Source organism: Malaclemys terrapin, chromosome 4 (assembly GCF_027887155.1).
Source record: "Malaclemys terrapin pileata isolate rMalTer1 chromosome 4, rMalTer1.hap1, whole genome shotgun sequence".
In the NCBI taxonomy this organism is placed as follows: domain Eukaryota; kingdom Metazoa; phylum Chordata; order Testudines; family Emydidae; genus Malaclemys; species Malaclemys terrapin.
Window position 1 is genome coordinate 131546169 of NC_071508.1, and position 18957 is coordinate 131565125.

General features: G+C 43.2%; 1 protein-coding gene across 2 annotated transcripts in view; it reads left to right on the forward strand.

The window, feature by feature from the left end:
* LOC128836054 (cytoplasmic dynein 1 heavy chain 1-like) overlaps nucleotides 1-12387 on the forward strand; it is an 80937-nt gene extending 68550 nt beyond the window's left edge. For both annotated transcript variants that reach the window (XM_054026067.1, XM_054026066.1), the window contains exons 67-78: nucleotides 204-264; nucleotides 1165-1288; nucleotides 1826-1939; nucleotides 2309-2479; nucleotides 3942-4159; nucleotides 4350-4453; nucleotides 4903-5114; nucleotides 6042-6195; nucleotides 6660-6802; nucleotides 10590-10758; nucleotides 11344-11471; nucleotides 12003-12387. In XM_054026067.1, the coding sequence (XP_053882042.1) occupies nucleotides 204-264; nucleotides 1165-1288; nucleotides 1826-1939; nucleotides 2309-2479; nucleotides 3942-4159; nucleotides 4350-4453; nucleotides 4903-5114; nucleotides 6042-6195; nucleotides 6660-6802; nucleotides 10590-10758; nucleotides 11344-11471; nucleotides 12003-12131 (1727 nt within the window). In that variant the 3' untranslated portion in view covers nucleotides 12132-12387. The remainder of the gene's footprint in view (nucleotides 1-203; nucleotides 265-1164; nucleotides 1289-1825; nucleotides 1940-2308; nucleotides 2480-3941; nucleotides 4160-4349; nucleotides 4454-4902; nucleotides 5115-6041; nucleotides 6196-6659; nucleotides 6803-10589; nucleotides 10759-11343; nucleotides 11472-12002) is intronic.
* The last annotated feature ends 6570 nt before the right edge of the window (nucleotides 12388-18957 follow it).

The window sequence follows — 18957 nt, forward strand, 5'->3', positions numbered from 1 at the left end:
CTGTCTGTAAATTTTTATTGTTGATTCAAATTTTCTTTTTCATTTTTGTGTGTGTGCATGGTGAAATTAACACTTACTAATTTAAAAAAAGCAAATTGTTCCAGGCATAATTATCATGTTTGTCTTATTTCTTACCACCTCATATAAACATATAATTTAAGCCAATTGAGTTTCTAGAGCTAACCTTAACCTTCTGCTTGTAGGCTCTGCTGAAGGATTTAATCAAGCAGATAAGGCAATAAACACAGCAGTGAAATATGGCAGGTATGCATAGGCATGCGCACGGGGTGTGCCCAGGCACACCCTAATGCAGGGGTGCGAAAATGGCCCCACTCTCCCGGCGTGGCAAGCCATGGGGTCCGCACTCCCAGGCCGGAGCGCCTGGCTGAGCACAGCAAGTCGCCGGCCCCTCTCCCGCCTTCCCCTCTCCCCTGGAGCCATGCTGCTGCGCGCGCAGTGCTCTGGGGGCTAGGGCTGGGGGCTAGGGCTGCGCGCTCCTGTGGGGCAGTGTTTGGCTCTGCGGGGAGGCAGACATGCTCCCTGCTCATCGGGAGCCATGCCACCGCGCGCACAGCATTCTGAGGGGCGGGGCTGCCAGCTCCCGCAGGGCAGCGTGTCTGGCTCTGCGCGGAGCCAAACATGCTGCTAGGAGCCTCATGGTAAGGGGTCCGGGTCCGGGGAGGTTGGATAAGGGGTGGGGGCAGTCAGGGGACAGGGAGCAGGGTGAGTTGGATAGGGGGTGGGATCCCGGGGAGGGTGGTTAAGGGTGGGGGGTCTCTGGAGGGGGCAGTCAGGGAGTAGGGGGGGTTGGATGGGGCATGGGAGTCCCGGGGTCTGTCAGGGGGCAGGGGGTGGATAGGGGGCAGGGCAGTCAGGGGACAGGGAGCAAGGAGGGTCCTGGAGGGGCTGTTAGGGTGGGGGGGTCTCTGGAGGGGGTGGTCAGGGGACAAGGAGCTGGGGGGTTGGGGGTTCTCAGGGGGGCAGTCAGGGGGTGGGAAGTAGGAGGGAGTGGATGGGGGTGGGGTTAGGGCGGGGCTCCCTGTGTGCACACCCTAATGAAATGTGCTGTGCACGCCTATGCAGGTATGTTTTGTCCCTCTTTTTATAGAAGTAGAACTGTGAATAACATAAGTTAGTTACTGTTCTGTTACCATATTCTTGTAGGTGGGTGATGCTAAAGAATGTCCATTTGGCTCCTGGTTGGTTGATGCAGCTAGAGAAGAAGCTGCATTCTTTACAACCTCATGCTTGCTTCAGACTTTTCCTTACAATGGAGATAAATCCCAAGGTAACTGAAACCAAGTTCGGCTTCGACTGGCACAGCAAGTGGTGTGTAGTGCTGTTCCAATGCCCACTGTTACAAGAATCCCACCAACCAGGGCAGCATTCCCCATGATGGCCTTAGTTTGCCAGGGGAAAGGGTGCATTTTGGAATGAATCTGCAGGAGGAGGAACAAATGTCACCAAAATCCTGCTGGTGCTTTCTGGGGTATTGCTCACCCCGTTCCTAGTAATGTCAAGTGCTTTGTAAATATCCTGTCTCCCTGCTTACGTAGGGAAGAAAAGGCTGCCTACATCTTCCTACTTTCTACTAAGAAAAGGAAAGGATGGGAATTGGCCATTAGTACTTACAACATGAGAATCATACTTTAACATGAATTAAGTCCATACTGCTCATAGTTTTGGCATCTTATTGCAAGAGGGAGGATACTCTGTTGCAATAAAAAACTTAGTGTAGGATAACAAACTTGTTCAAAATATCACATTCCTCGTAGACGAGAGCATTCTTCGGGATATAACTTGTGTTGATGCTCTTCTGTCCTAGGTGCCGGTGAATTTGCTACGTGCTGGTCGGATCTTTGTGTTTGAACCACCACCTAGTGTAAAAGCGAACATGCTGAGGACATTCAGTAGTATTCCTGTTTCTAGAATATGCAAGGTGAGGTGATGGTTTCTGTGTAGTTATGGGGAACTCAGAAACTGAAAACTGTTTATGAAAGTTTCTTTTTAACTTCATAGCTTTCAGTTGGTCTATCATACATTAACATCAGAAGGCATAACATTAGTTTACTGTAAAGCAACCAGCTTTTCAGAGGCTTTCACTTTACCCTGATTAAAACATGAATGGCATGTAAGGAAGCAATCTGTTAAGCTTTTTGTGATCTGATGCATTAAAACCTGGAGATACTGTGCTACTAAACATTTGACATTCACCAGCACTGTAGCCAGCCTGTTTTCTTTTTTAATAAATTCTGATCACTTTGGTTTTAGTGTGGAGAAATAATGCATTTTCTTTTTCCCATCCTAGTCTCCAAACGAACGTGCTCGTTTATATTTCCTCCTTGCCTGGTTCCATGCCATCATTCAAGAACGTTTGCGATATGCTCCCTTGGGCTGGTCCAAGAAATATGAATTTGGTGAATCTGATCTGAGATCTGCCTGTGACACAATAGATACATGGCTGGATGATGCAGCAAAGGTAATTGAATTTTTTGCTCTGTCAATCTTTTTTTTTTTTTTTTTTTAAATACCAAGTAACATTTGGATTACTTGTGGTTACTGTTCAACGAAGGGCAGATTAATCTGAAACACTAACGAGATTCGCTGGAAGCAAGTGTAACCCTTTTGCCCATCTGAATTGGCAGCAACAAGGGCCGGGTTCAGTATCTAGGGATTCCGTTTCAATAACACAATGCTAAACCAGCTCGAGCCCCAGCCCAGTGACCTGGGACAATTACATACCACCTCCCCCACCCCCAGGCACCTGTAAGAGGCAATACTTCCCCTCTCACAAGCACAGAGTCTGAGTGTAGCAAAGTCCATTTAATAAAGGAAGGAAACAATGCGGCATTATGTTGGGGAAACACCACAAACAGGTTTCATAACACAAACCATGAGCAAAAGACCCATCCCCAAGTAAGTTTGGCAGTGACCTTTCCCCTCAGGGTCTTAAGTCCAGCAACCCAAAAATTCCTGTTCCTGGTCAGTGCAGCCCCAGAGTTCAAAAGTTTATCTGTAGAGTTTTACCTCCCAGACTGGGTGGAAATGGGTGAGTGGGGCACCTTACGTGGTCCGAGGCCAACTGCCCCACCTCTCCGTGGGGTTCTGCTGCAGCCTTCACCACGAGCCATTCCGCCAGCCACGCAGCTCCAGCCATCCCACGAACTGCTCCGCTCCGCCAGCCGTCCCATGAGCCACTCCAACTGTCTCACAAACTGCTCTGCTCCGCCAGCCACTCAGCAATATATCTTCAGCCACCCCACTCCACTCCACTCCACTACTTAACACAGCATTCAGTGATTTCAGCTCTTAGTCATTTTAGCTCTTTAGTGATTTCAGCTTATAATAGGGGAGCCTCAGTGCTGGTGCATCATTGGCCCAAAGTGAATTCAGCTCAGCAGCCTATAACTAGACATCCTAATGGAATCAAAATTAGCTCTGATATTTCACAGTGGAGAGAGGGTGCAGTTGGTGTTCAGGCCCTCAAAGGGGGCCCACACCACCAGACACAAATGCCTGTCCCTAGCCTCTCTCAATTCGCTGGGTTTTGGAACCCAGGTCCCTTGTCTAGCGAGTTCTACTTAGTTGATGGCGAGTCCCTCTGTCATAAAACAGTTCCACTGTCCTTGATTCACATAATCAGGGTAACAACACTTTATTCTTCCTGCCCCAATAATGGAGAAACTGGGGATCCCACAGAAGCCAAAGTAACCATTTGGACAGGCAATCCTTCATGTTAGGCAGGGTGGGTGTGCCCATGCAAACGAGATCAGCCCCTAAAGTCCTTTTCCATGGCTCACCACCAAATGTCAGGGTAGAGCTCATCCTGACTAAATATCAAACTGTTTGTTTGATTTCGGCTTTCATTAAACTGTCAAAACTCGATTTCCCTATTTTTATGGGGAATCTTCACATTCTAATTAAATTGTCTTTACTGTCAGGGCCGCCAAAACATTTCACCTGATAAGATCCCATGGTCTGCTCTGAAGACATTGATGGCACAGTCCATTTATGGAGGTCGCATTGATAATGAATTTGATCAGCGTCTGCTAAACACTTTCCTGGAGCGTTTGTTTACCACTTTGAGCTTTGATAGTGAATTCAAACTGGCTTGCAAGGTTGATGGACATAAGGATATTCAAATGCCAGATGGAATCAGGTATTTTTTCAGCCTCAAATTTCGGTTGGTCTCACCTTAGTAGCTGCTTTCTTTCTGAGAAGCTGGACTCTAAGTTGTATTTTTTGCATTGGTATTTAGCCAGGCAATGTATTCCTGGTAACCTAGTAAAATGTGTAAGATTATGGTTAATTAACTTAGTTCAGTTTACTGCCACAACTTTCACTTGCAGACGTGAAGAATTTGTCCAATGGGTTGAGTTGCTGCCAGATACACAAACCCCATCCTGGCTTGGTTTACCAAACAATGCAGAAAGAGTTCTTCTCACCACACAGGGTAAAACTTGTATTTGACTTTCTTGTGTGCTTACAAGTTATGTAAACTTCAAACTCTCTTTTTTAAATGCTGAAAATAGATGAGACACAAGTATCTTTTTGAGTGACACTAAATGGTAAAGTTACAAGTATCTCAATGTGTATTAACTATATCAGCCTCCACAAAATAACAAATAAATGTCTATGAATTCTTAAGGTTGAAAGTAACTTGTTTAGAATTTAATCAGTAGACAGGAAGATACTACACAAGTGAGACTCTGACTTTTAGTTCTAGTCCTAAGAGAGGTTACTCATGTTTAATAGTATACTTAAGAATTATTTTTAAATAAGTGGTAATCACAGAAGTGTTGAATGTAATCCACTAATGCATCTTTAAATCTTTCCTTGTACTAATATCCCAACACTTTTTTTTTTTTTTTGTGGCTCTGCTTACTTTATTCTTTGGTTCAGGTATTGATATGATCAGTAATATGCTAAAAATGCAGATGCTAGAGGATGAGGATGATCTAGCTTATGCAGAAACTGGGAAGAAGGCAAGAACAGATTCAACTTCAGAGGGACGTCCATCCTGGATGAGAACACTGCACACCACAGCCTCCAACTGGTTCCATCTTATCCCACAAACTCTAAATCATCTTAAACCAACAGTGGAAAATATTAAGGTGGTGATTAAGATTTCCAAATACATATTTTGGTCTGTAAATGAGTAGGGGTTATGCAAATGTGGGTGAGGTATCCTACTCAGATTGCAGCCTGAAAATAGTCTCTCAAAGTCTGCTATACTACTTGAATCTAGAAACAAGGCACTGTTTCCTTTTCTTTGCTATAATTCAGTTTAAGAAATTATGACAGAGTAACACTTTCATTTGATTGGGAAGGTATCATGTAGAAGAGTTTATTTCTAGTCTCTTGCTTCCTAAACCAGGGGTGCTGTAGGTGCAGCATCATACACACCACATTTCAGTTCACTTGAGTGATCAGATGGGTGTATGTTGGCTCAAAGGTAGTATCACTGGTTGGTCCTCATTTGAAAGCTGGGTGGTAGCTAATACTGAGGCTTCTGCTAATTGGGAATGGGGACTAATCATGAAAGGGAGCCATAAAGCTCTGAGACTAGTATGAGACAGGTTGTTTTACAATCAAGAGAGTTTATGGAAAGTCTTAGTTTCTAGGTTGTTGAATAATTCAGACGTGGATTATATATTAAACTTTTCTGTTTAGATCAGGTTATGGTCTTGGGCTCTGGACATAGATACAGAAAGGAATAGGAACTTGTAGTAATCAGGCCAAACTGCAGCAGGCAGCTTGCACGCTGTTGTTCCCACCTGCAGTTGGTGTCAGTAGGGAATGAAGTTCTTGCTTCAATTCCCTTAAACTATCACCTGTGAGGCAGCTGCATCTTTGGGGTGGGTGGAGGAAATGACTGCATTGTAAAAAAAACACATTACGGTGAGGCCTTAACAGTTGATGATAATACATGTGGGATTTGGGCAGCCAACTAGTGCCCTTCAGTGTTGCAGGGCTACGGTTAGTTTTCCCACCAGAAGATGCTCACCTTGTTGTTTCCTCCTATTTCTTGCTTAAACAAGGATCCGTTGTTCCGATTCTTTGAGAGAGAGGTGAAAATGGGAGCCAAATTACTTCAGGATGTCCGTCAGGATCTTGCAGATGTGGTTCAGGTTTGTGAAGGCAAGAAGAAACAGACCAACTACTTGCGTACACTTATAAACGAATTGGTGAAAGGTATGTGACTTTAAACAGGCTGTTCTTTTTAAAATGCTTTCCCCTATTACATCAGTTGATGTCTTCTCATTTCCAGCATTGACCAGGTAAAAGAAACACCACTCTTCTTGCCTAATACAAAATTCTGAAAGTCAAAATGGTGAGGTTGGTCTTGTGACATATATGAACTGCAGTATTGCCAACCTAAGCATTCAAATAGCATGAGATTGGTGTAAAAAATTGATATTTTTTTTCAAGTCAGTCTAGGTTTTTTGCCTTTGGGGTTCACTTGGATTGTTTACACTTGTACACTCTGGTCCCAGTTAGGTTAGAACCCCATTGTGCTTGGTGGTATAAAAAAATCTGTTGTAAAACACAGTAATAGCGAAGTGGCTGCCACTGAAAGGGTAAAATTGCATTTGGAAATCATGTGTAATCCAACTCATACCCATACAGAGCTCTTATCTTGGATACGTCTTCTCTAGGTATTCTGCCTCGTAGCTGGTCTCATTACACTGTACCTGCTGGCATGACTGTTATTCAGTGGGTGTCTGACTTCAGTGAACGCATTAAACAACTACAGAATATTTCCCAGGCATCTGCTTCTGGTGGAGCAAAAGAACTAAAGGTATCCATCTTGTGTTTTATTGCCGTTCTCATTAAAGGCTTTTCTGAAATTCTGAGAAATCAGGGTTACATGAGTCTGTAACTGCTTATATCTAACTGCTAGTGTAAAAAGTATTGAAACGCTTTAGCTAAGGAGCTTACCAGAAATCTTACCTGGACACCCCTTCAAACATGCTTGTATATTATGGTGTTCCTGAATGACTTCCTGTGTTTAAAAATTGCCAAACCTAGCTACAGCTCATGCACACAGCACAGCTGCTGCAATGGGGAAAAAACAGCTAGGCTATGTCTACACTACAGCCGGGATCGACGCTCTGAGATTGATCCACCGGCAGTCGATTTAGCGGGTCTAGTGAAGACCCACCAAATCAAGAGCATATCACTCTCCAGGCAACCCCCCCTGTATTCTACCCCCAACAAGAGAGTTTCTGCTGTCGACCCCCCGCGGTGTAGACCCTGTGGTAACTGGACCTAAGGTATGTTGACTCCAGCCACATTATTCACGTAGCTGGAGTTGAGTAGCGTAGGTTGACTTACCGTGGTAGTGTAGACATAGCCTTACTTACTGTTCTGTAACTGTTGTTCTTCAAAATATGATGCAGCCATGTATTCCCTGTAGGTGTGTGCATGTCCAGAGCACCAAAGCAAATAATTTTGGCTAGCAGTACATGTAGGGGGAGCACTCCTACCCTGTGACCCTAGCCTCTACTGTGGCTATATAAGGTTGGTGCACCCCCCAACCTCCCTCATTTTAGACTCCGATGCAGAGGGGGGGCTGGTGAATACACATCTGTATCACATCCAGAAGAATAGAAACCGTTACTTACCTGTGCTGTAATTCCTTCTTCAAGTAGTTGCAGCCATGAATTTCATGTAGGTGACTCTCAAGCAGTAATTGCAGGAAGTGGGGCTTGGAGTATGTTTAAACAAGAGGTGCAGGATTACCTTCTCAAAGTTTTCATCTGATTTGGATTTAGCATTAGTGGCATAGTGGTTTTAAACATATGTACACAGGATCTAGTGGCAGCCCTGCAAATTCCTAATATAGGAGCATCACTTGGAAATGCCATCACTGTTGCCCGGGCCCTTTGAGGAGGCGCAGTCTGAGCTGCTTCATATGCTGTCATAATATAGGAAGTTCTCCACCTTGAGATCATCTGTGAAGAGACTGGTTGCCCCTTCATTGGGTTCACATATGAAACAGGTGAGACTAAGAAAAGAAATCTTTAGTTTTATCTGTAAAAGGCTAAACATCATCTGACATCCAACGTGTGAAGATGCCGCTCATCTGGGGTTGAATTCGGTTCAGGGAAGAACACTGGTAGAGAGATAATTTGTTTCAAGTGAAACTGAGAAACCACTTCAGATAAAAATTTATGGTGAGACTGCAGGGTTACTTTGTTTTTAGAAAATTGTATGTCAGGATGCTCCTCCATCAGAGCTTGCAGTTCACACGCTCCTAGCAGATGATGTTGCCACAAGGAAAGGAGCTTTCTGACCAAAAGGGAGAGAGAAAGAAAGAGGTCAGGGTGAAGAGGAAGAGATATGGGAGGCCAAACGAATAACCTGAGGACATCAGAGAATTGATATTGTCTCTGCCACATTGGAGCCATGAGAATGAGCTTGGCACAATCCAGTTTCAGCTTGAGAATAACCTCCAGGATAATTGGAAGTAAAAGCATACAGGAGTGCTGATTCCCAGCATCAGGTGAAAAGCATCAATCGGGGGCCTGGACTGAGACCCACGGCCTCAAGAGCAAAATAGATGGCATTTCTTGTCTGCCTTGAAGAACAGGTCAGAATTCCCAAACTGCAAAGAGGACACTGGGCTTTTTAGACCACTTGTAATTCAAGGAGAAATTTTCTGCTGAGGGGACCTGCCAAGCAATTCTGGATCCCAGGTAACTGACAGGCCACAGTGATTGGTGTGTGTTTGTTTGTTTGTTTGTTTGTTTGTTTGTTTTTTTAATGCAACACTGCCAGAGTCTGATTACCTTTTGACACAGCACATTGGAGTATGCATCCCCGTCTGTTCATTTAATACATCATGTCACGTAGCAGGGGGTAGCCATGTTAGTCTGTATCCACAAAAACAACAAGGAGTCCGGTGGAACCTTAAAGACTAACAGATTTATTTGGGCAAAAGCTTTTGCCCAAATAAATCTGTTAGTCTTTAAGGTTCCACCGGACTCCTTGTTGTTTTTATAATACATCACGGTGCTATTGTTAAGGATGCGCATGCTGAGTCCCTGATGTGTCTGACAAGCACTGTAGATGGCACAAAGTTCCAGGACACTGATTTACAGAGAAGCTTCCTGTTCCGACCACAGGCCTAGAACTTTCTGTGCACTCAGGTGTGCTCCCCAGCCTATTAAGGAGGCATCAATTACAGTAGTCCTGGTCGATGGGGACCAGGCGAAGGGAGCACCTTGGCATACATTCCCTAAGCAGTTGTCCACCATAAGGAGTCCAGATAGGCAGAGGAAGTCAGACCAGTTTGTCCAACAGATGATGGTTCAGATGATAGACCAACGTCAGCCACATTTGAAGAGGACAAAGGCGTAACCTGACATATTGGACTATCTATGTGTATGCAGCCACATGGCCTCGCAACCTCAGGCATACTTGGGCTGTGGTTGAGGGTTGAGACTGCAGTTCCAGACATAGGTGGTGAATAATGCGAAATCAGTCAGTCGGCCGAAATTCTCTCAAACTCAGTCTAGCAGGGTCGCAATGAACTCAGTACTTTGAGCTGGCATCAATGTTGACTTCCCACTGGTTAGGATGAGACCTAGACTCTCGAGTAAGCATAGTGTGAACTGAACATGAGGACTTCTTCTCTGGAGTTGCTTCTCTGTACCAATCATCCAGATACAGGAAGATATGAAATCCCCTCTTCCTGAGGTATGCTGTCACCACAATTATGCAATTGGTAAAAACCCAAGAAGTGGAAGATAGAGCAAAAGGGAACATGGTGTACTGATAGCATCCCAACCCGGGGGCGGCGTCGGTACCAAAGAGGAATGGGGAATTAGCACTTGTGGGATTGAGTGAGACACAGTCCTATCCTGTACCAGAAGAGGTGCCAACACTGAGGTCAAGGACGGTACTGAAATCAACAACCGGATCTATTGTCAGGGCAATGACTGTACTACTGACTGTCACAACCCATAATTTGAGAACCGCTGATCGAGAAGAAATAACGCTCAGAAAACTGAGACTAAAACATGAGGCAAGAACAACACTCAGAGCTCCGATTCAAGCCATGGGCAGTGAGAAGGAACTGAGGAGAGTCAGGGATGTGCTGCCTTTAAATACACAGGGGATGAGTCCCAAGGCATGAGCACAGCCTCTATGGGTACTGCTAGGCACAGTTCTCCAGTTTTGGCGTGCTGGGCACGTGCACGGAATAGGCTGCATGTATTCAAAGAAGACAATACCTTATAGCACATCCTTGTGGGAAATGTTGACACACTTGGAAATTCTTATTTCTAATTCTACTTGTATATGTGCAATACAATTGCGTACAAATACTGAACTCTTCTGAAACTGCTAATTCTTTCCTATAAAACAGACTTTAGGATTCATAAAATTGTTTCTACATGTGTATGTTAGTAGGAAACCATCCCTTTGAGGATAAATCTTCATCTGAGGAAACATGCCATACATAGTTTGCAAGATGGTCCATATTTTAGTGCAACTCTTTGTTTAAAGAGAGATTGAATGCAGCTAAGTGCCATTGCAGTAGGTATAATAGAAACTTCTAAAACATACAATTCTTTTCATAGAATATCCGTGTGTGCCTGGGTGGCTTATTCGTGCCTGAGGCTTATATTACTGCTACAAGACAATATGTGGCTCAAGCAAACAGCTGGTCCCTGGAAGAACTTTGTCTAGAAGTCAATGTTACAACTACTCAGAATGCAGCCCTGGATGCTTGCAGTTTTGGAGTCACAGGTTAGCTGATGTGCTTTTTACAAGGTGGAAGGGAAGGAAATAAGTAGTATTAGCCCTTAACACTGGGAATTTTTCTTTTATAAAAATGCTGGTACGGACCATATCAAATACATAACACCAAGGGGAGTTAACAAGCACAGTGAAAGTTTGATTGCAGTTGCACTAGATGTAGCATTGGAAGTTAATTTCTATGGGGGATTCTGCATTATTTAAAAACATGTTAATGGAAAACTTTGCTATGCTAGTGCATAGTGGTTGAGAATCTTTATGAATGAACATTGTCAGTAGTAGTGCAATATGGATAAATGCAAATAACTAACATTAGTCTATATGTTCAAAGTAGAGCTCTGGTGGCTTTTTTTATTCCTCTAATAGCCTTCGCTGTTGCCTTTTCTGGAGTACTTTTTCATCTGTATAAATTAGGTCTCCCATTTTAACAATAGGTCTAAATATCAGTGACCACACTTTAGATGGGTGAATCTGCCTCTGGACTTGAAAATGGAGTGGAAAAGGAAACTTCCTTTAAATGTGCATACGCTTCCCTTTCAGAAAAGACCTCAAATGTTCATACTTCTTAACTCTTAGGTTTGAAACTTCAGGGAGCTACATGCAGTAACAATAAACTGTCCCTTTCAAATGCTATATCAACGATATTGCCCATAACACAGCTTCGCTGGATCAAGCAGACAAATGCAGAAAAAAAGGCTAATGTGGTAAGTAATGTGGAGATAAATGTTTTGTCATTCTGTGTCTCCTTTCAGTAGTGGCTCATCAGCTTTAAATTCTACTTTCTGGTGCCCTAGAATAAAAATGAGAAAATACCTGCTTCCATTTCATTTAGTCTTACATTTTGCAGTACTACAGATATTCCTTTCCAATGTGAGTTTTCAGCCTGGAGGTTACAATTCCTAGGAGTCTTACAAACAGATCCAGCATTGCTCCCACCCTCTTTCTTTGTGGCTAGCTGGGGGTATCAAGAAATTTAAACTCGGGTAGCATTGGGTCCTTAGAAGTCTGAACACCTTAGAAAAGGATTAGAAAAAGTACACTTTAGCCTGGCAGGTTGGGAGTTCCTTCTTATGAGTACAGTTGATCTTGGTTGGGGGAGGATGGGCAGAGTCCAATTTGGAATGTCTCTATTCATAATTTCCAGTGGTGGGGACCTTTGCTGTCTTCCCTTTGACTTTTATCTTGCATTCAGCTGTCTTATCCACATTTTAATAAATGCCTAACTTATTTTCCAGGTTACATTACCAGTTTATCTGAACTTCACCCGTGCTGATCTGATCTTCACAGTTGACTTTGAAATAGCCACCAAGGAAGATCCTCGCAGTTTCTATGAACGTGGTGTTGCAGTCCTCTGCACAGAGTAACAAAATAACGCTTTCTAACCGGAAAATAGTAGTAAAATTCAGTGTCTTTAATCTATTCTACCGTGTTAGTTTTAACTACCAAGGGATGGTTAAGTTGTCAGAAGGATTGGTGTAAAGTTGACTTGATAGAGGCTGGTGTACTTGAAAGGTGATACTGATGATTTGAGGAAGAATTGGATGTGGTTTTTAGATGGCTCTAGTTACATGTGGTAATGTTTGGTGGTTCTTACTACATTAAATAAATTCTATAGCATGATTTGTGGTTCTTTATTTCATTTCTCAAAGCATTGTTCTTGCCATGTCTTGCTCTAGAGAATTACTTCCATTAATGCTTTTAAATTTTCAAGGAATGGAGAATGATGAAACATTACCCAGGTCTTCAATAATGAATGGTGCTAACGTACTAAGAAACCAGTTTTACCATTTGTGGCATGTAACTTGCAAATCTCCTGTATAAATCGCCTGTAAGCAGAAATAAGAATGCAAAAGCCAAAATTAATTCAGTGGAACAAGTTGAAATTGAGCAAACACTGGTTTTCAAAAGGAAGGCAAGGGAGATGTCATGCCAATATTACTGTTACACAGGAGCAATGAACTGCACACATTGCTTAATCTACATGGAATAGATATGAACCACCTGCATACTTACGTGAAAATTACCCTGTACACAGAACACTAACTTTCAGAACAGTTTCATCACTTCCAGTGATACAGTAACCAGCACAGTGGATATGTGTGAGGAAGTAACTTTCCATTAATATCAACATGCTTGCAGACACTTGAATTTAGATCCACTTGGGATTTTTTTTTTTTTTTTATGAATATTATTTCCACCTCTGAGAGCGGCATCATTGACATAAGCTAATAGCTCTACCACACTTTGAGGTATGTCTCTTCTGATTGCATATGCTAAAGATATTGGTTTTATTCTGTTCATTCCATAAAGGGACACTTAAAGCTGGCAGACCCAAAAATCTGACCCAGCCAACCAAATAGCTTTTGGTTACACAGTAGTCACTAACATTTTAAACTCTGCTGCTCTCAAAATACATCCTTACTAGATTTTTACTTGTTTGGCTCCTTTATCTTCAGAAATTTCTAGGACAGCGAAACAGCCTGCAATTTCTGAATACAGTCTCACTTGATCGATGTTCCTCATGCACAGAATCTGGTATTCTCTGCCTCTGAGGAGCTTTTTGTGGGATGTGAGTTCTGAACATGGATGTTGCCGCTAACATTCTTTCCAGTGAAGTGCATAATTTCCTTGTGCCCTAACGCTTACTAGAAGGCCCTTAAATCTTCTAAAAGCCTCATCCAATGAGACTGGTATTTAGACTGCAGAATGTTGCCACGTGGAGCATCTGTCTAAACTTCCTGTGGTGTTTAGGTAATTTGAATATCAAATGCATAACAAAATTTGCATTGGTAATTGAAGAGCTTTGCTGTTCTATATTCCCATTTGGCATTTGAGACCTCTGAACTCCTGTACCCAGGGAAACACAGGTCTTAGATGGGCTGATCATGTGGCTGTAAGAATTCAATGAGCCATGCTTACACAGAGGTACATATGCAGGAGTGTACTGGGGATTGGGGGGGAGGAGCACAACCTGTACTGTATTGGGAAACTGTAGCTCTTAAACTGATGGCACCATATGGCTTGTGAGTCTGTGGCAACAGTACAAGTAGCCTGTCATTGACCAGCAGCCTGATCCTTGGAGTAGGGGGTGTCTTCCATTGGGAGGGTGGACAGTATCAGCTTTTGGTGGAGCCTCACTAAGATTCTGATGTGAGGACCTCTGCGCCGTGCTGCCTTAAAGGAGGAATGAAGAAAGTGCCAGACTTAGAACAAATTACAGGGGGATGATTGAGCTGAAACCCTTTTATGATTCAGTTGATGAGCGAGCACTACTTTAGAGATTCTAGAGCTCCAATGAAAAAAGGCTTTAAGAGCTAGGTTCTGTAGATAGTCTCTCAACTTCCACTAAAATAGCTGAGTGGTGCATTCACACCTGTCATGATATAGAATCATAGACTTTAAGGGCAGAAGGGACCATTATGATCATCTAGTCTGACCTCCTGCACAAGGCAGGCCACAGAATCTGACCCACCCACTCCTGTATCAAATCTGTGTCTGAGCCATTGAAGTCCTCAAATCATGGTTTAAAGGCTTCAAGGTGCAGAGAATATTCCAGCAAGTGACCCATGCCCCACGCTGCAGAGGAAGGCAAAAAACCCCCAAGGCTTCTGCCAATCTGCCCTGGAGGAAAATTCCTTCCCAACCCCAACTATGGCGATCAACTAAACCCTCAGCATGTGGGCAAGACTCACCAGCCAGCACCCAGGAAAGAATTCTCTGTAGTAACTCAGATCCCATCCCATCACAGGCCATTGGGCATATTTACCACTAGTAGTCAAAGACTAATTAATTGCCAAATTAGACTATCCTATTATACCATCCCCTCCATAAACTTATCAAGCTTAGTCTTGAAGCCAGATATGTCTTTTGCCCCCACTACTCCCCTTGGAAGGCTGTTCCAGAACTTCACACCTCTGATAGTTAGAAACCTTCGTCTAATTTCAAGTCTAAACTTCCTGATAGCCAGTTTATATCCATTTGTTCTTGTGTTCACATTGGTACTGAGCTTAAATATTTCCTCTCCTTCCCTGGCATTTATTCCTCTGATATATTTATAGAGAGCAATCATATCTCCCCTCAGCCTTCTTTTGGTTAGGCTAAACAAGCCAAGCTCTTTGAGTCTCCTTTCATATGACAGGTTTTCCATTCCTCAGATCATCCTAGTAGCCCTTCTCTGAACCTGTTCCAGTTTGAATTCATCCTTCTTAAACATGGGAGAACAGAACTGCATACAGTATTCCAGATGAGGTCTCACCAGTGCCTTGTATAATGGTACTAGTAACTCCTTATCTCTACTGGAAATACCTCACCTGATGCATCCCAAGACCGCATTAGCGTTTTTCACAGCCATATCACATTGGCAGCTCATAGTCATCCTGCGATCAACCAATACTCCGAGGTCCTTCTCCTCCTCTGTTACTTCCAACTGATGAATCCCCAGCTTATAACAATAGTTCTTATTAATCCCTAAATGCAGGAAGTTTCACGCCCTAGGCGAAACTTCCACCTTGCGCCCCTCCACCATGAGGTGCCTTCCCCGCAGCAGCTCCCCTCCACTGCCCTGAGGCCCCCCCCAGGGAGCTGTGCGGCAGCTCCCCACCCTTGCTCACCTCCTCCCCGAGCACGCCACCCCCGCTCCAATTCTCCTCCCCTGCCAGGCTTGCGGCACCAAACAGTTGATTGGCGCCGCAAGCCTGGAGGCAGGAGAAATGGAGCAGCGATGGCGTGCTCGGGGAGGGGGGCGTAGCAGAGGTGAGCTGGGGTGGGGAGCCCTGTGGCAGCTCCCCCCAGCCCTGAGGCAACCCTGTGGCAGCTCACCTCCTCTCCAAGCACACGGTTCCCGCTCTAATTCTCTCAGGCTTGCGGCGCCAAACAGCTGATGGGCGCCGCAAGCCTGGGAGGCGGGAGAAGTGGAGCAGCGACCACGTGCTCGCGGAGGAACGCTGTAAAAAAAAAAATTGGGAGCACCACTTTTTGGCGCCCTGGGCAACCGCCTCATTCGCCTTAATGGTAGCACCGGCCCTGCCTAAATGCATGACCTTGCACTTTTCACTATTAAATGTCATGCTATTACTCCAGTTTACAAGGTCATCCAGATCTTCCTGTATGATAGCCCGCTCCTTCTCTGAATTGGCAATACCTCCCAGCTTTGTGTCAGCTGCAAACTTTATTAACACATTCCCACTTTTTGTGCCAAGGTCAGTAATAAAAAGATTAAATAAGATTGGTCTCAAAACCGCTCCCTGAGGAACTCCACTAGTAACCTCCTCTAGCCTGATAATTCCCTTCAGTACGACCCATCGTAGTCTCCCCTTTAACCATTTCCTTATCCACCTTTCAATTTTCATATTGATCCTCATCTTTTCCAATTTAGCTAATAATTCCCCATGTGGAACCATATCAAATGCCTTACCGAAATCGAGGTAAATTAGATCCATTGCATTTCCTTTGTCTAAAAAATCTTTTACCTTCTCAAAGAAGGAGATCAGGTTGGTTTGGCACGATCTACCTTTTGTAAAACCATGTTGTATTTTGTCCCAATTAGCATTGACCTCAATGTCCTTGACTACTTTTTCCTTCAAAAATTTTTCAAGACCTTGCATACTACAGCTATCAAACTGACAGGCCTGTAGTTGCCTGGCTCATATAGACCCCTAAACTACATGTTAAAGATGCTGTTGTATACTTAAACTGATCCTTGCTATAAGTTAAATGTAGGCCTTGTATAGATAACTAATGAATTTCAGACCACTTGACAGTATATTAAAGGCGATCCAAAAAATTAGTTCCAAAGAGTAGTACCCTAAGTTTTCACAGGATGATTAAATATGGATCTTAACTGTTTTGAAGAGCTCTTCAAAACAGTTATGTATGGGTAAAGATGGACCAATGTGTATTTTATACAGTCTGACCCATCTTTATCTTCTACATGGATACTATATATAGTTCTATTTTTACCACATTTATGTTATGGTTACAATTGATATATTACAGATGTTTTCTGATCTTAGTATAGACTCTGGAGAACAGGTGTCTACCCTAAAAACCACCCCCCTAACTGCCCCTAGTTCCTATTTGTTTTTAGCGGTCTCAGCAGGAAAGCCAAAACTGACTCAACATGGAGACAGTATCTATGACCCCTCGCCCCTGGTCATCCTACAAGACAGGCCTGAGGCATAGTGAGGGTAATAGAGGGAAGCTTGTTCTCTCACCTCCAACCTAGATCAAATACAAATAAAACACACACAACTTTTTCTAAAGTGGGGTGTAGTTTTGAAACCATCTAGAAAAAAATCTGTCTAAAGGAAAGAACCAATGAACCTAGATTATTGAATTAGGTTTGGAGCCTCAGAACGAAGGAAAGAGCCAATTAAGCAACAAGACAGGAGTAAGGAACTGGATGCATGGGTTGTTTTTAAGTCATTTTTACACAGGTAAGTTGTGTGTGGAAGAAAGATGCATGCCTGAAGAGGGCAAATATTAAGAATTATTATTTAGGGTGGTGCTAGAGGCAGTGAAATGGAAAATAATTTAAAACTGAGGAAAAGCATCCACCCTGAAATATAGTCTCATGCAGTTGCTGAAGTAAATCAAAGGGTGGGGGAAGTTAAGCCCTTTGATAACACTACTTTGGATATGAAATGCAGGAGATGGAAGGTTACTTCCCTGCCCTGATTCACACAGCTGGGTGTGCATGTGTCTAATGACCCTAAAAGTGAGGACCATAACTCTTTTCACTCACTGTTATCTATGTTAACATACACTTTTACTAAAATTTACAACAGAAATAAACATCAGCAAAAAGCTGAGAGATGTTTAATGGCAGCCTTGATGAGTCATGAACAGAGCTACTGGCATCCTGAGCCCATTCCTATTCTACATGGCTAGATGGGGGCTCTGAATTTTTTCTGTTTAACATGGGGCTAGGATTTGGTAGAAGTAGACACTAATCTATGCTATGAAGAATCCTCCAGCATTTTAAGCTTAAGTAATGTTCACTACGCACTGTGGGGGGTTTTCAGACCTTGGGCCCCAGCTTTGGACTTTGGCAGGTTAAAGGGATGGACCATGAGGTCCAGATTTCAACACTGTTTATTCACCATCCCCAGTAGCAGCTTTCCACTTACTAGCAGTTGTAGAAATCTATCCCAGTGAGCTAGAGCATAAAAGTCTTTCCACCTCAAGTTTGCTCTCTAGATTTCATCTCAGACAAAGTTAACTGTATCCAAAAACTTTTTACAGAAGAAGTAAAAACATTGAGGAATTTAGAAAAAAAAAATTGATGCATCACTGACTAAAGAACAAGGCTTATGCTGCTATGGAGATACTCTATAGATGTAGTGGGAGGTACTAGCCTAGTGCCAGTTTAGTGGAGACTTTGGGCTACTGCGTCAGTTGTAGTAAAATAATTAACATTGTTGGTTTTTCCAAACAAAGCTGTACGCACCACATGGGAGCCTAACGGTCTTGTTTTATAGTTACATTGCCATGGATTGTCATGCTAGGGAAGAAAAAGTGAGCAGAAGCATTTTTATTCCCAGCAAATTTCAGTATACAAGAGGGTCATCCTCCAGCACAAAGCTGTAAGTAACTTAGTTTTCCTTAAGCACAAGAGTTTACTAAAAGAAACTAAACCTTCAACATGCTCTCTTGCTTCCATTCTGAACTTGAACACAAATGAAATGATTTTACATTGTAGCCACTCATTAAATGTTAAGTATTCTTACCCCTCTTCCACTATGGAAATCCATACTAGCAACATACATGCTGTAGCATACTAGTGAGTCTTTGGAGGATTTTTAAGTAAGGTGGAACTTTCATGAACTTAAGACACAAAGGTTCTAACTGATGATGTTCAAACAGAACACTTGATGTAGATTTATTTTATGTTTCACTTGCCCCACTTCTCATCTCCACCTTGAGAAAATTCAGTTAAGGAAGAGTAATAAAGTTCAGGCTTGGTTTAAAGTAGTTTATTTCAATTGTAATAAAACACAGGTTATATACTGGGATAGTAGATTTGAAAAGAAGTTTAAACAAACATCCCTGTGGCTCTAGGTGGTGCTGCAACAAAATACCCTTCTCTCACCTCTTCCTGCTAAGAGGCAAGTCCCACACCTCTACATTTGTTCAGTAGCAGACAGTTTTACTAGTGCTGAGCAAAGGGGCTCATGAAGCCCTTTCTCCTTC